The sequence below is a fragment of the Callithrix jacchus genome, chromosome 7, assembly GCF_049354715.1.
Source record: "Callithrix jacchus isolate 240 chromosome 7, calJac240_pri, whole genome shotgun sequence".
Classification (NCBI taxonomy): domain Eukaryota; kingdom Metazoa; phylum Chordata; class Mammalia; order Primates; family Cebidae; genus Callithrix; species Callithrix jacchus.
Genome location: NC_133508.1, coordinates 70,261,026 through 70,277,242, shown reverse-complemented (window position 1 = coordinate 70,277,242; position 16,217 = coordinate 70,261,026). Strand labels below are relative to the sequence as shown.

The following is a 16,217-nucleotide window of genomic DNA, read 5'->3' as shown; positions in this document are numbered from 1 at the left end:
GTGGGTTTTTGTTTTATTATTTTTAATTCAGGAAAACTCTTCTTGAGTTTAGTAGAATACATCTAGGAGAATTTTTTTAAGTTAAAAGAAGACAAGTTAGGACTTTTCCTACTAATTACCTAAATATATTGTAAAGGTGTGGTAACTAAAACAGTGTGGGTCATGCATAGGAATAGATAAATAGACAAATGCAATAGAATAGAAAGTTGACAAACAAAACCAAATTTATATAATTATATGTTAATTATATATGTGGCAAAGTTGGGTTTAAAATTGGTAGTGTGTGGAATATTTACAAAGTTTAGCTAGATGGCTAATCTATCAGGGAGTTAAGGCAGAATTGTATATCATATCCCAAAATAAATTCCAGATGGATTTAAGGACATGAATTCTAGAGGAAAATATTGGTTTATTTATCATACATTTACTAAGTAAGCCTTATGTGCCAGAGCACATATTGTGGACACTGATATGTAAATAATTATATTGCAGGTTGGGTTAACTTTTATTGTAGAAATTCCTGCAGCCATTTAAATGCCATTATGGAAAAAATATTTAATGACTTTAAAAATATACACATTATATTAAGTGAAAGAGCAGGTTGCCCCTATAGCATCTATAATTTGATCTTATTGTTATAAAAAGTATTTTTAAATAAATTTATACAAGGAAATAAAGGCATAGAACAAAGCCTAGAAAGATACTCACCAACATGTTGTAAGTCCTGAAAGTTATTTGCACATTTCTGTTTTATAAGTTCTTCTGCAATTAATATTTTATTGTAATGATGCAGATAACATTTTTGTTCTTAATGCATTTAGGATGAATTATGCTTGGAAATTAAGGAAAGTATCCTGTTCCAATCATACTTTTATTAATAAACCATAATTTCTTAATAACTCATATATCCAGTGAATGTTTAAATTTCCAATTATCTCATAGATGTCATAATATTTTTTAAATTTATAGTTTATTTGAATCAGGATTCAATAAGGTCCACACATTGGATTCATTGTCTCATGTGTTTTTTAATCTATAGGTTTCTCCCTCCATCTCTTTTCTTTTCCTCTTTGTAACTTATTTGTTGAGAAAATCAAAGCATTTGTTCAGTGGAATTTTCACTCTGGATTTTGCTGAATGCCCTCACAGGGTATCATTTTGTATGTTCCTCTGTCCTCGGTATTTATTGCCTGTAAGTTGCAAATTGGATCCAGTGGCTTGATCTCATCAGGTCTGATATTTTTGGCAAGATAATCTGTGGGTGGTGGTATATCTTTTATTAAAGAAACACATGGTGTCTGATTGTCTTTCTTACCATACCTGGTGATTATTATTTCTTATTGCAATTGATGATTCTTATTCTATTGATGATAAATACCTTGATCCATTAATTTCCATATATGTTTCAGTGGTTAAAAATATTTTTGTAACACATTAGGCTAAACTCTTTGAACTTGTATTATCTCAAGTTCTGTTGGAACCCTGGAATTCACTCAATCAGTGATATACAGCAATTACACAAGGATCTGGAAACAGACTTCAGGCTCCCAGGAGCCTAAACACATCTCTGTAATATACAACACTGTTAGCTTGAAGGATGGCTTCTTTTAGAAAGCTTTGCTTCATAAATAGTACAATGGAAATATTGTTTCAATTTGCTGGCAGCTGGCACCACATTGTGTGCCATGCACAAATATTCATCACCTACTCATAGATCCCATCTTTGATATTTACGAAAGCACCAGGGGGTCTTTCACTCAATCACAACTTCTGTTGTTATTTGTACAATTATCTGGAAAGGAACAGCAACCTCAAAACCTAGGGAGCCAGTTCATTATTCTAATGATTGTTGTCTTTACTGGTGCTCAGAAGTTCAGGGGACAGATGGGAGCAAGGGAAGCCAGATGCCTGTACGATTCCACCCTTGGCAAGCCCAGCAGGTCCTAGCTGGAGCCCTCATTTTAGGAGGAAAGGGGCAGAGGCTGAACTTGGGGAAGGAAAAATCACCATGATCATTTTAACTATATCCCCTCTGGATCCCAGGGATGACCTCCAGCAGAGTGGTCAAGACAGTCTGCTGCCATGGGGGGTGGGATCAGGTGAGAGGATGGCTGTATTTGAAGGTTTAGCAATGTAGAGATGAATGCTGTCAGCCTGTCTCTCCGAAGAAACAGATGGTTTGAGAAGCAGGCAACCCAAACCTGGCCTCCCCAGGCTGCTAAAGAGTAAGCTGGTGCTATATGGGGGTTGAGGGAACAAGAGCAGATCTCCACTGGAAAGGTTAGAATAGCAACCAGTTCCTAAGGACTAGATTCACACTAAAGGTGGACTGAGCATAGAACTGACATGAAGGGAAAACAAGATAACTTTCTCAGTTGGTAGCTTCCCTCTGCCATCTTCCTTGCCTCTGATAGTTGTACCTCTAATAGTTGTTACCACTGTGCCTCTAATAGTTGTTACCAGTGCTAAACTCCAGGAGTGTGGGTTGTGGAATAAGGTGTTCAACATAAGGCCATGCTGACAACATTGGGTTGGGGTCTCTCCCGCATCCAGGTTTATGATGGCAACAACAACTCTGCCCGTTTGCTGGGAGTATTCAGCCATTCTGAGATGATGGGGGTGACTTTGAACAGCACATCCAGCAGTCTGTGGCTTGATTTCATCACTGATGCTGAAAACACCAGCAAGGGCTTTGAACTGCAGTTTTCCAGTAAGTCTTTCTTGCATCTGTGTGGACAATGGAATCAGGCTTTCCCATTTTATTCATTTATTTGAGCTTCTGCTTAATCACGAGATACAAAGAATGTGCTCTTAAGATTGTTTTAAAATCCAATGTGTATCCATTAGTAGATTCATGAGTCAACAAAATGTGATATGTTCATATAATGGAATAGCATTTGGCCATAAAAAGGAGTGAAGTGGCCAGGCGTAGTGACTCACACCTGTAATCCCAGCACTTTGGGAGGCTGAGGCACGTGGATCATGAGGTCAGGAGTTCGAGACCAGCCTGGCCAAGATGGTGAAACCCCATCTCTACTAAAAATATAAAAATTGGCCAGGCACAATGACAGGTGCCTGTAATCCCAGCTACTCAGGAGGCTGAGGCAGGAGACTTACTTGAACCTGGGAGGTGGAGGTTGTAGTGAGCTGAGATCATGCAACTGTACTCTAGCCTGGGCAACAGAGCAAGACTCCATCTCAAGAAAAAAAGAGTGAAGTGCTGATACATGCTTCAATGTGAATGACCCTTGAAAAGATTGCACTAAGTGAAAGAATCCAGTTGCAAAGGCCACATGTTTTTTTGAGTCCCTTCCTATGAGCTGTCCAGAACAGGCAAATCCATAAATCCAGAAAGTAAATGGCAGTTGCCTAGGGCTGAGGGAGTTGGGAGAAAATGTGTATGGAATTTCTTTTTGAGGTGATAAAAATGTTCTACAGCTGATTATGGCAATAGCTGCACAACTCTGTGAATCTACTAAAAGACATTGGATTGCACATGTTAGATGGGAGAATGTATGGTATGTGAACTGTATCTCAATAAAGATAGCTATTGGGGAAAATAATTCACAGAATATACTCAAGCTTCCCCTTGCCTGGGCTCGATGCTGCCTGGCAGAGGATCCTTGCCTGTTACAGCAGGAGGTTCAGTGGAAGAGGATTAGAGACACCTTGAATTCTATTTCTATCAAGTGAAAATTGTGTAAGTTTGGAACAGTTTATTTAACCTTACCAAATCAATGCTCTCAGTTGTAAAATGCAGATAATTATACCCACCTGTAAGACTCCTGTGACTAACAAATGCGAGAGAACACATGTATAGCACTACAGAGTGGGAGCTCTGCATAAGTCTGTTTCCTTTTCCAGCCTGTTTCAACAGCGTATGTTTAAGTAGGTCATAACTAAGCTTTCAAACATACATTTGAGGTAACTTCTCCATATTACCCCATCTTATCAGAATGTCTCAGTGAGCAAAATGAAAAGAACACTCCTGCTAGCAAAAATGCTATGGGGTCAAACAAAAGAAATAGAAAATGCAGACCTTAGGCCTGAAAACTATTAAAAGCTGAAATCATTTACATGTAGCAACAGAGAAATGAATGCCACTTAATATCCCCTCAACTGAGCATAGAATTGAGGAAATCCTAACTGGTGAATCCATCAGAACCCAGGGGCCGTGGCTAAGACAGCTTCCTTGAGGACATGGACTTCAAGGGAAGGGAGGAAACGTGGTTTCTGCCGCGATAGGTCTTACTCTGCCTCTTCTCTCCTCACCAGGTTTTGAACTCATCAAATGTGAGGACCCAGGAACCCCCAAGTTTGGCTACAAGGTTCATGATGAAGGTCATTTTGCAGGAAGCTCCGTGTCCTTCAGCTGTGACCCTGGATACAGCCTGCGGGGTAGTGAGGAGCTGCTGTGTCTAAGTGGAGAACGCAGGACCTGGGACCGGCCTCTGCCCACCTGTGTCGGTAGGAGGCCTCTTCCTCTGCAGGGAACCCTTGGGTCTCCCATAATACCAAGCTCTAGCCCTGGGCTCATTCCAGTTAGATGCCATGCTCCAGGGCTGGGGGCCATCTCCTTGGACTGAATCCTCTTGTTAACAGGCATCATGGCTCGCCTGCACCCCTTCTCCACTTCCTCACTTTCACACCTCATTACACCCATGCAGCAGCGCGGTCAGGCGGGTGGCTTGCCGTTGTTGCACCTTTAGCAAGTGGGACCACAGCCAAGTCATGTCCTCAAAATTGTAAAGCAGGTGATAGCGACAAGGTGGGAGAGTCCAGCAGAGTCCATTAGAAAGGGAGAGATGGGGCTTTTGCCTGAGTTCCAGCTATTATTGTAACACCAAGACTCAAATGAGTCTCCCACCCACTCTGGGTTTCAGTTTCTCTGTAGGCAAAATGGGGCCCATGCTCCCTTTTCTGGGGGGATGTCAAAAGAAAGAGTACGATAAATAACCAGCACTGCTCTCACTGATAAAGAGTGCAATAATGAACTTGCATCTGCTTAAATCTGTGGTTCTTCCAGAATATCATCAGAGATTCTCTGGAATCTTTACATGTGCATCACAGAACAAGAAACAGTGGTCTGAGGCAGAAGTGCAAAATAGGCAAAGCTGGTCATTCTGTTTGTCTGGCCTTTTCATCTCTCACCACCCATCTCTCTGCTAATGTGAATTTCCCCATACTACTTCGTCCCGCCTCCTGCCTTGCCAAAACCAGACCTTTCTCTCTCTCCACCCCCTTCCCCGTGTCCCACAACCTCAATGTGTCTGTGCCAGCCCTGGCTAATCTTGTAAGAATAAAACATCCACTGGAAAAACACATACATGCCTACTAAGCCCCACATGCCAGAATTGGTGTACATGTATGTCTGGGTATTTGTGGAGGCAGAGAAATAAGAATAAAACCTGTTCACTGCCCTTGTGGGGGCCCATACTCTAGCATGAAGAATAGATGCATAAACAGGTAAGTATAATATGAGAGAAGCACTATGGAAAGAATTAAGTGCTAAATGTTGGGAGGATATGAGAATGTTTTGCATGGGAAGTAATATTTCAATTGAGACTTGGTAGAATGGGCTAGAATTCACCAACGGGAGGGAGAGGAGGGGAGGTGGACATTCTAGACTGAGCACGTCTAAGGGTGAAAGTGTGAGCCAGCATGATAGGAAGTGTTAATGGCCACAGTTGCTTCCTTCCCCCCAGGTGACTGCATTTTCACAGGATCTTTAACACTGTTATACAGCAGAGTGGCTAAGTGGACCCTCTGCAAATGAACAGACCAAAGCAGTAGCCTTTATGGAGCCTCTAGCGTCTTCCTCTCCCTTTGTCATTGACCTGGTCTTCAGGGATATCTTCCCTTTCACCTTCCATCACTGTTTTTATATCTCCCCTCATTCAGATGCCAGGCCCTGTGCTAGGCACTAGGAATACAGAGAAGAGCAGATCTCAGGCCAGGAAGGGTGATGCTTGTGTAAACAGTAAGCCAGAACACACAAAATGAAAAGGAGGGATGATGACTCGCATTACAGGATAATTATTTTCTTTGCAGAAAGGATTCACTGTAAGATTACTTTGAATATCAAATATGCCAGTTGGACTGGACTTATTGGATTCACTTAAGCAATGTAAGAGCATTTAAACTTAGAATTATACTAGAACCCTGGAGGCCTTCCCCACTGACTGCCTCTGGCCTGCTAGGGGAGTGAGGCTGTGTATTTGAGATTGTGTGTGCACATTTTTGTATATGTCATGTTGTGGTTGACTTCATCACGGTCTACCACAAGTGACTGCCATAGCTTAAAACATCCAAATGTTTTGTTCATTGGTGAGTGGACTCTGCAGCCCAAATAAAGCAGCCAAGGCTCTAGGGTGGGAAGAAGGAAGAAGACCAGAAAAAGTAGAGTTGTATGTTCTCAATGCTGTTGAATCTGCTGCATGCTGGCCCACTCAGCCCCCTCCTGCCCACCTTCCAGGCCCTAGGTAAAGTATCTAGTTGTCCATGATGACATGATCCCAGTGCTGCTGCCTCCAAACACTCACTTCCTAGGAAGCAGGAGGTACTTTTCTATCTGGAATATGGAAGGAAGCTCTAACCAAGGTCATGGATAATGCCCTACCACTTTTCTAGCTACTTCCTCTATTTGTAGAACCAGTCAAGCCTCCTCCCCACGATTGTGTTCATCCTCTCACCAGCACCCTACACCCTGCCATGGGCCCATTCAACCTAGCACCTTTTCAATCAGGTTGGCACCTCCAACCCCAATAGCACCTTGGAGAGAGGGCTTACCATGAAGCTTCAGCAAAGAGTCTAATAGAGGGTCTCTCCTGCAACCCTTCCTTAGTGGTCCTGTGTGAAACCAAGGGGTCCACAAGATGTTTGATGGGTCCTTTATAGCAACAGGTAGGGGTCAGTCTTCCATCTGTGACCTTGGTTTCTTCTTCCTCTATTTCTAGCATCTTGCCTAATCAGCTATTCTTTTTCCAAAATAACTCTGCATTAAATATCCTCCTCTTCATTTGTAGTCATTCTCCCTTGATTCAGATGCTTATAGTAATTTGCATGGAAAGCAATAATCTGCTTCCATTCATTTGATTGTCCAGCCATCCATTAATTCAATAAACATTAAGCATCTATAATGTGCCAAACAGTATACTAGGTACTTGATGTGCAAATGTAAGACAAGGTCCCTGCTGCCTGTCTTGTGGAGGAAATAGACATGAGTTAAATAGCATGTTACACATGCTACGATAAAAATCTTTCCACATTGTAATGGCAACATGAAGGAGGAAAATGTCAGTTCTACCTGAGGAGGGAGGGTGTGTCACAAAAGGTGTCATAAGGAGGATGTTTATTCGGGTTGTCCAAGAACGTGTGGACTTCATTAGGCTGGACCAAGGGACTCAGGGAGGCCAAAGGGAGCCACTCTGGTGGGCTCAGTGGACTCTACTGAAAAGTTTAGACTTCGTTCCAGGAATGAATGCAAACAGTGACTTGTTTGCATCAACGAATAAAGATCTATTGATGGCACTGCCTAGAGGGTGGACAACTGTGCCAGCCTAGAGATGGTGAGGGCCTGAGCCAAGACTCTAACAATGCGGAGTAGAGTCAAACATGAATAATATCACACAGGTTTAGCAACTGGATCTCCAAGGCAGATTAGATATCGGGGAGGAAGGAGGAGAAGATCAGGAGGAACCCCCAGCTTCTGACTTCAGTGACTGCTCCGATGGGGAATGTAGACCTCTTCACTTGCTTCCCTGCCTCCAGTTTCACCCCTGCACCCCTGTTGTACTCCTACTGCTAGCACAGTGACTCCTTCTAACATTCAAAGTTCACTAATGTGTCACACAGTCAATTAACTCACATGTATAAACACTGCAGTTATTTCCTGGTACAGTAAATATATGACAGCCTGGTCTCCAAGGTCCTTCAACCTGAGATGCTTGCCCACCTTTCCAGTCCCATTTCCCTCATCTCCCTGTCTCATGCCCTGGCCTCCAGCCTGTCATAATGTTCCTCACCTCCAGGACCTTTGCACTTACTCTTTTCTCTCTCTTTGCAGTGTCCTCCTTCCCATCCACCCTTCCCTCCTAACTGATCTAGTCAACTTTGCTTCTCCTTCTGCTGCTACTTGCTGTTAGGACACATAGCACACACTGTGACTGTCTTCTCTACTAGACAATAAACTCTTCCAGAAAAAGGCAGTCTCTTGTTGATCTCAGTTCCCCTGGCAGCTAGCAGAGGTCCTGTTGCTATCAAGAAGCAGGTTCAAGCACTTGCATGTTCCTCCCTAGGAGCCTTTGAGGAGATTGGTCACAGAATAGGCAATCAGCCCTACACCCAGGGACCGCTTTTGTTTACCAGCATACAATACAGTTGTTTGTAGTTGTATTAGTCTGTTCTGAAACTGCTATAAACACACTATCTGAGACTAGGTAATTTGTAAAGAGGTTTAATTGACTCACAGTTCCACATGGCTGGGGAGGCCTCAGGAAACATACAATCATGGTGGATGGGGAAGCAGGCACCTTCTTTACAAGGCAGCAGGAGAGAGAAGAGTGAGGGGAGGAGGAACTTGCCAAACACTTATAATATCATCTGATCTCAGGAGAGCTCACTCACTATTGTGAGAACAGCATGGGGGAAAGTGCCCCCATGATCCAGTCACCTCCCACCAGGTTCCTCCATCAACACCTGGGGATTACAATTCAAGATGAGATTTGGGCGGGGACACAAAGCCTAACCACGTGAGTAGTATACTCACAGGGTTTTACAGCCATCACCACAATCTAATTTTTTAACATTTTGTCCCCACAAAAGAAAACTCATGCCCATTAACAGCCACTCCCCATTGTCCACTCTCCCAGGCCCTGGCAACCACTAATGTACCTTCTGTCTCCAAGATTGGCCTATTCTAGGTATCTCGTATAAGTGGAATCACATAATGTGTCTGGCTTCTTTCACTTAACTAATGTTTTCAGAGTTCAGCTATATTTTAGCATATAGCAAGCCTTGATTACTTTTTATGGTTGAATACTATTCCATTGTATAGTTATGCCACATGTTGTTCATTCACTTCATTGGCTGATAGACATTTGGGTTGTTTCCACTTTTTGATAACCATGAATAATGTTGCTATAAACATTCTTGTTCAAGTTTTTATGCAGACATGTTTTCGTTTATCTTGGGTATATGCCTAGGAGCAGAATTGCTAGGTCATATGGTAACTATGTTTAACATTTTGAGGGACCACCAAATTGTTTTTGAAAGCAGCTGCACCATTTTACATTTCCATCAGTAATGATGAGAGTTCTAGTTTCTCCACATCCCCACCTATGCTAGTATGGTCTTTTTGACTGCAGACATCCTAGTGGGTGTGAAATGTTATCTCATTGTGGGTTTGATTTGTACTTCCCTAATGACTAACAATGTTAAAGATCTTTTCATGTGTGTATTAGCTATTTATATATCTTCTTTGGAGAAATGTTTATTCAAATCTTTTGCCTTTTTAAAATTGGGTTATTTGTCTTTTTATTGTTGATTTGTAGGGATTCTTTATAGGTTCTGGATATAAGTCTCATCCAGGAACCTTTTAATATGCTGTGCTCAATCACCTGGAATGAGTGAGAGGGATTCAGGAGCACACAGGCAAAAGGAGCTGCTGAGTGACTGCAGGCAGCTCAGGCCACCCCATGAAGCTCATTCTTTTGGGATTTCTTTCAGCCGAGTGTGGAGGGACAGTGAAAGGAGAGGTGTCGGGACAGGTGCTGTCTCCCGGGTATCCAGCTCCCTATGAACACAATCTCAACTGCATCTGGACCATCGAAGCAGAGGCTGGCTGCACCATTGGGTAAGTGTCAGGGCTGGCAAAGCAACCATCACCAGTGTTTCAGGGGAGCCATTGTTGGCATCATCACCAGGCTATCCAGCTAGTGCCTGACCCGCTTGAGTCACCTGGAGAACCTTGTGATCAGTAGTGGTTTCTATGCTGGATGCCTTAGAAAATCTGAAAAGGTCAGTCTCAGCCTCTCAGGGTTTCATGCCAAGTCCATACACCTCACTGGTCCAGATAGCACAGTTACAGCAGAGTAGCTGAGGGCATGGGATTGAAGGCATGCAGACCCCTATTTGAATCCAGTCCTTCCATGTGCTGCTTGCAGGACCTAGGAAAAGTCCCTTATCCTCTCTGCATCTCACTATTTTCTTCTGTAGAGTATGGATCTCAGGATAAAGCACTTGGATGAGATATTGCATGTAATATGCTCAGTACAGTACTTGGAACATAGTGAATATTTAATAACAGTTGCTGTGGTTATTTCTGGCAAGCACTAACTCAGCTTTAGCTTTATGGCCCCTGACAGATTGCTTCCCTTTCTCAGACTGTTTCCTCATCTTTAAAATCAGGATAGAAATGCTTGTATTTTAGGGTTGTGGAGGAAGTAAATAGCAAAAGCCCAGTGGTGGTATGTACTCCTTCAAAAGATAACTTCCTTCAAAATAGCTATGCCATCAAAATGTAACTTCCTTCCCATATAAGCACCTAACAGGAATTCCTTGTTGGAATTTCAAGGAGTCAGAGGAGGGAGAACCATCACCATTTATTGGGCATATATAGCCTGCCTTATCTACTCCCCAAAATAGCCCTATTGATAATAATAAGAAGCCCTAATAACAAGTAGACATGATTATAATTCTAATCTTATAGATGAGAAAACTCAGATTCCAAGAGGATGCACAGCATTTCTAAGTTTGCACAAGGAATAAAAAAACTAACATCTGAAACCAGGTCTTTCTGAATCTTCACACTGTTGCACTGCTGGCAAAACAGAGCCTTGGTTCAGATGATTTGGGAGGAAAAGAGCAGGTTCGGGTAGCAATATGAGCAGAGGTATGAAAGGAGGATAGAACAAGGGAATTGGGGAGGAAACAGTCTGGCTGGAGTAGGGGAAACACGTGGATAAAGAATGGGAGATATATAGGGTTAAAGTATGGCCTGGTTGTGGAGCATCTTAAATGCCAATAACTAAGAGGGAGCCATAGGAGTTTCTTGAGCAGGGTCAGTCCACCAGGGTTATTTGCAATGTAGAGAGCTCATGGGAAGGCAGCATCAGGAACCTGTTACAATGATCTAGGAAGTAAGTGCTAAGGATTTGGAATAGTGAGGAGCCAAGAAAAGGAACAGAAGTATAGCTATGAGAAGATTCCTGCATGTGAGAGTTTTCAGTTAAGGATAACTGGCTGAATGGGTGTGTTGCTGTGAGAAATATAGATGTTTACTGATGTGCACCGTTCCGTTAATGTTAAAGAAATGTATTAAGTCTTTACTGTATGCAAATTTTTTAGCTAAACTCTGAGCACAATAAGGTCAGCAGTGCACTTAAGGACTTTGCATTATTAGGGGGACAAGTTAAATGTACACATTCATCCTGCACAGCACTGCCAGGATAACCTTCTGGAAGCACACCTGATCTGTTCACCCTCTGATTAGAAACCTTCCATGGCCACCCCAGGCTCACAGAATACAAACTAAACATTTTATTCTGATCTTTGAGACTGCAGTGACTTCAACCTTCCTCCCCAACTTTATTTTCCACCACTTTTCTTCAAAGACATTCTGGCAAAGCAAAATTACTGGTGACCCCTGTACATGGCCTAGCTCAGGGCCATTGTTTCTACTCTGCCCTTCATCTGGAACACCCTCCTCCCTCCAAAGGCTTACATGTAAAATTCTCCATCCTTCAAAGTCAAGTGCAAATGTCAACTCACCCAGGAAGTCATCCCTCACCCCCTCTCTTGTGGGGCTCCTAGGAGTCCTTTCCCCTCTTCTGAACTCCTGTTGCCTGGTGCCTATGTTTTCCTGATGACACTGACCACCTTTCTCCTTTATTTCTGCTCATGCCTTACCTCCCCTCCTAGAGCTGTGGTCTCTGCCTGATTCATCTTTGCAAGTCTCCCAGCTCTTAGCACAGCTCTCCCCCACTCAACAAGTGTCAAGTATTTGATGAATGAACGAACGAATAAAGCAAGACTCAAGTATAAATATAGCTATATGCCCAGTGGATCTATGATAGTTCCTCAGTAACTAGCGAATGAACGGTGGGTGGATCAAGAGCATAATGCCTATTTCGCTTTAGTATACACATGTGCAAATCAAGAGGTTTTCTCACTTTCTTAACTTGGAGCATCATTTATTGATGCATTAATTCCATCATATTCACGAATTTCTGTTTGTTTACTACCTGGCTGTACCTGTGCCAGATGCTGGTATTATATAAATGAAAGAGATGAGACCATGGTTCACAAAGAGCAGACACACATGTCTGTCCAGAACAAAGTGGTGGCACAAGGAGGAAGGGGAATGAAAGAGCAGGACAGGAGGAGATGGGAGACATTATCCTGGAAAAGGTAATCCTACAGCTGAGTCCTGAAGGAGGGAGAGGAGGTTGCCAGGTAGCTAGGGAGGAAGGTGGATGGGAAGGGAATGGGCTTCTAGGCACAGAAAGTGAAGCAGTGTGGTCAGCCTCAAGGAGCTGGAAATGTTCCCGCAACTGGATGATCACCTGCGATTTGGTGGGTGGCAGCATTCATGGGAGATGAAGTTGGTGGTGGAGGCTCTGGGGAGCACAGAGGGCCGTGGGGCTATGATGCTGCATTTGGACAGCTCCTGGCAGTTTTGTGGAGAATGGATGGAGTGGGACAGGATGGGCCGGTAAGCCCAGAAGGCAGCTGTCTCCAGAATGTGGCTGGGAGCGAGGAGGCCTGAAGCCAGGCAGTGGCAGTGGAGATGGAGAAGAAGGAAAAATTTAGGGGACATTCAAGTGATCACACCAACTTTTCTGAAACAATGTTTGAGACAGCAGTAGACGTACCTGTGTACCTACCACCTACACTCAAATGGTGTTACTATTTTGCCATATATGCGTATGTGCTTTCTTTGTTCTTCTCTTTTTTTTAATTATTCTCATCGTTTTTCTTTTTGGTGAGTCACTAGAAAGTACATTGTCAACATCATAATACTTCATTTTGAAGTGCTTCAGCACACAGGGATATGCTCATCCATGACACAGCAACTGTAGCGTACCTAAAAGGCACAGCACTAATTCTCTGAGTCTTGAGAGCAGAGCAGATCTAGGTGTGGCTGACACAAGGAAAGTACAAGAAATTGATGAATGGATTTCCGGGCAGTAGTGAGGACCATTTTCACTGATGAGAATGATGGCTGTGGAGGTGGAAGGTAGACAGGAGACTCCTTTCCTAGCCCTCAGGAAGAGAAGATCCAAACAAATACAGGAAACGTCCTCTCCAGAGTAACACAGCAAGAAATATGAAGTCATTGGGGGGCATGCTGAGTATGTATGTGGGGATCCCAAAACGGGAAATACCAGAAGGAGGTAAAGATAACATCAGTCCTCAGTCTGGACGGCTTCTTATAGCCACAGCAACCTCAAGGAGCTAATGCAAAGTGAGATGTCTTCCCAGTAGCATTGAGAGGTGCAGAAAGATCGAGTGGCAAGACACCATGCCTTCCTCATTCCCCCACCCTAGCCTGCCATCCCAGCCAGTGCGCGTAGCGTGCACACACACAGCTGTACTTACGTGTCTCACTCGCTCCTCCTGCTTTCCCTTCCCTTCCCTCCTTCTTTCCCTCTCCCTCTCTCCTGCTTCTTCCCTCCCTCCCTCTCTTTCTCCTCTCCTTTCCTCTCCCTCAACCCCTAGTACACACACACCTATCTTGAATAACCAGCAGCAAAGTTAAAATAACTCACACTCATAATTAGACAAACACAAAAAGCCCTTTTGTGTTTGAGTCCTTATTTAGTTATTATCTTTTTAATTGGATATATCTTTATAGAATTTTTCTATATACAAATTAGGAAATTTTTGGCGGGGAGACAGTCTCATTCTATCGCCCAGGCTAGGAGGGCATTGGCACTATCACGGCTCACTGCAATTCCCGCCTCCCAGGTTCAAGCAATTCTCATGCCTAAGTCTCACAAGTAGCTGGGATTACAGGCGAGCGCTATCACACCTGGCTAATTTTTGTAGAGACGGTATTTTACCATGTTGGCCAGTCTGGTCTCGAACTCCTGGCCTCAAGTGATTCTCCTGCCTTGGCCTTCCAAAGTGCTGAGATTACAGGTGTGAGCCACTGCACCCAGCCAGATAATCATTTTTTCAAAAAATTCAAAATGCAAACTAAGAAATTTATAACTAGAAATGAAATGTTTCCACAGTCTTACTCTGTAATCTTATCCCTCTTCACACCCCACATAAAATAACTATTAATGTCTGTCTGCTCTACTTATTCTTTTGGATATTTTGTGTGCCAGTATGTCCATAAAGCAAATGTAATACACATGTTTCTACACCAAGTTCATCTCCATGCATGGCTCAGTAACTTGTTTTTCATTTTACCACTTAATCATATACCATCATCTCATCATGTCAATATATATAGATCTACCTCATCCTGTTTGATGGGTACAGATAATTTTTTTTTTTTTTGAGGTGGAATTTCGCTCTTGTTGCCCAGGCTGGAATACAATGGCATTATCTCGGCTCACCGCAACCTCCACCTCCCGGGTTCAAGAGATTCTCCTGCCTCAGCCTCCCAAGTAGCTGGAATTACAGGCATACACCACCACGCCTGGCTAATTTTGTATTTCTAGTAGAAATGGGGTTTCTCCATGTTGGTTAATCTGGTCTCAAACTCCTGACCTCAGATGATCTGCCTGCCTTGGCCTCCCAAAGTGCTGGGATTACAGGCATAAGCCACCGCGCCCACCAGGTATAGAGAATTCTATTGTATGCACCACCATAATTTATTTAGCTATTCCCCTATTGAATAAGTGAATCTTTTCAGCTTTTCACTCCAACAAACATTCTTATCCCTCAGTCTTCGAACAGTTGTCCATTTATTTCCTTAGGATATATTCTTAGGAGGCAAATTTTGATACATGACCTCAAATTTTTCTCTAGGTACTATAGCAATTTACAAGTCCAACAAAAGTCTGTGGGAAAGCCTGCTTTCCCACACATCTTCACTAGAGACTGTCGATAATTTTAGTCTTCACCACTTAGATGGGCAATAGGATATTTAATTGTCTTTGCAGTTTCTGGTTCCTTGTCTATTTTTTGTTTGGACAATTTGTCTTTTTCATACAGAGTATTCAGCTGGGCTCATTTCTAGTCTATAATTCATTTAGGTTTCTCTTAAATCCAATAATATTTAAGAAATTTTTTAGTTACTAAGTGTCTTATATATTGTGTATGATTTTCATTATTTTTATTTTGACTTCATTGTGCCTTTTCTCTTTTTGAATTTTTTTTGTTTTATTTATATTCCATGGACATTTAAGAATATGAAACGAGGCCAGGCGTGGTGGCTCAAGCCTGTAATCCCAGCACTTTGGGAGGCCGAGGCGGGTGGATCACGAGGTCAAGAGATCAAGACATCCTGGTCAACATGGTGAAACCCCGTCTCTACTAAAGATACAAAAAATTAGCTGGGCATGGTGGCGTGTGCCTGTAATCCCAGCTACTCGGGAGGCTGAGGCAGGAGAATTGCCTGAACCCAGGAGGCGGAGGTTGCAGTGAGCCGAGATAGTGCCATTGCACTCCAGCCTGGGTAACAAGAGCGAAACTCCATCTCAAAAAAAGAATATGAAACGAGTACAAAGGCTATGTTTCTTTTACATAAAATGTATTATGCTTTCTTTCAAACAAAATACGTTACGCATCTGTATCGTTTTTTTTTTACTGTTAACTCTTCCTATTGTTACCTGATCTGCTTTAATTGGCTTTTTCTTCTAGTGATTTCAAAGTTCTATATCCTGTTTTTATTCTGCCAATGATCTGTGTTTTCATTAATTCAGTTTTCAACAGTAATTATTCTGTTCTCTACCCCCTTTTCATTTTGGAAATCTCACTTTTGTTTTTATTTCAAGGAAACTACATTTTCTGTTTCTAGACTGCTCGTGACAGCCTTATTTTGTTTTTATCGATATGTTATCATCTTGCATCTCTGAGAATACTATTTATGTTTTGTTTTACAATGTTGTCTGTTTTTCCCTGCGTCAACTGCATTTTGCACTTGTGCCATTTGGTGTGATTATTCAGCTGGATTCTTTATGTCCCATGAGCTTTATTATTTATTCAGTATCAAGTCATAGCTAAGAGCTGGACTCTGATACCAGCCTATCTGCCACTATTAT

General features: G+C 42.6%; 1 protein-coding gene across 18 annotated transcripts in view; it reads left to right on the top strand.

Moving 5' to 3' along the window:
• The window catches only part of CSMD2 (CUB and Sushi multiple domains 2), a 637,686-nt gene that overhangs the window by 455,229 nt on the left and 166,240 nt on the right, over positions 1-16,217 (top strand). For all 18 annotated transcript variants that reach the window (XM_078331131.1, XM_078331136.1, XM_078331130.1 and 15 more), the window contains 3 exons: positions 2,554-2,710; positions 4,276-4,467; positions 9,727-9,853. In XM_078331131.1, the coding sequence (XP_078187257.1) occupies positions 2,554-2,710; positions 4,276-4,467; positions 9,727-9,853 (476 nt within the window). The remainder of the gene's footprint in view (positions 1-2,553; positions 2,711-4,275; positions 4,468-9,726; positions 9,854-16,217) is intronic.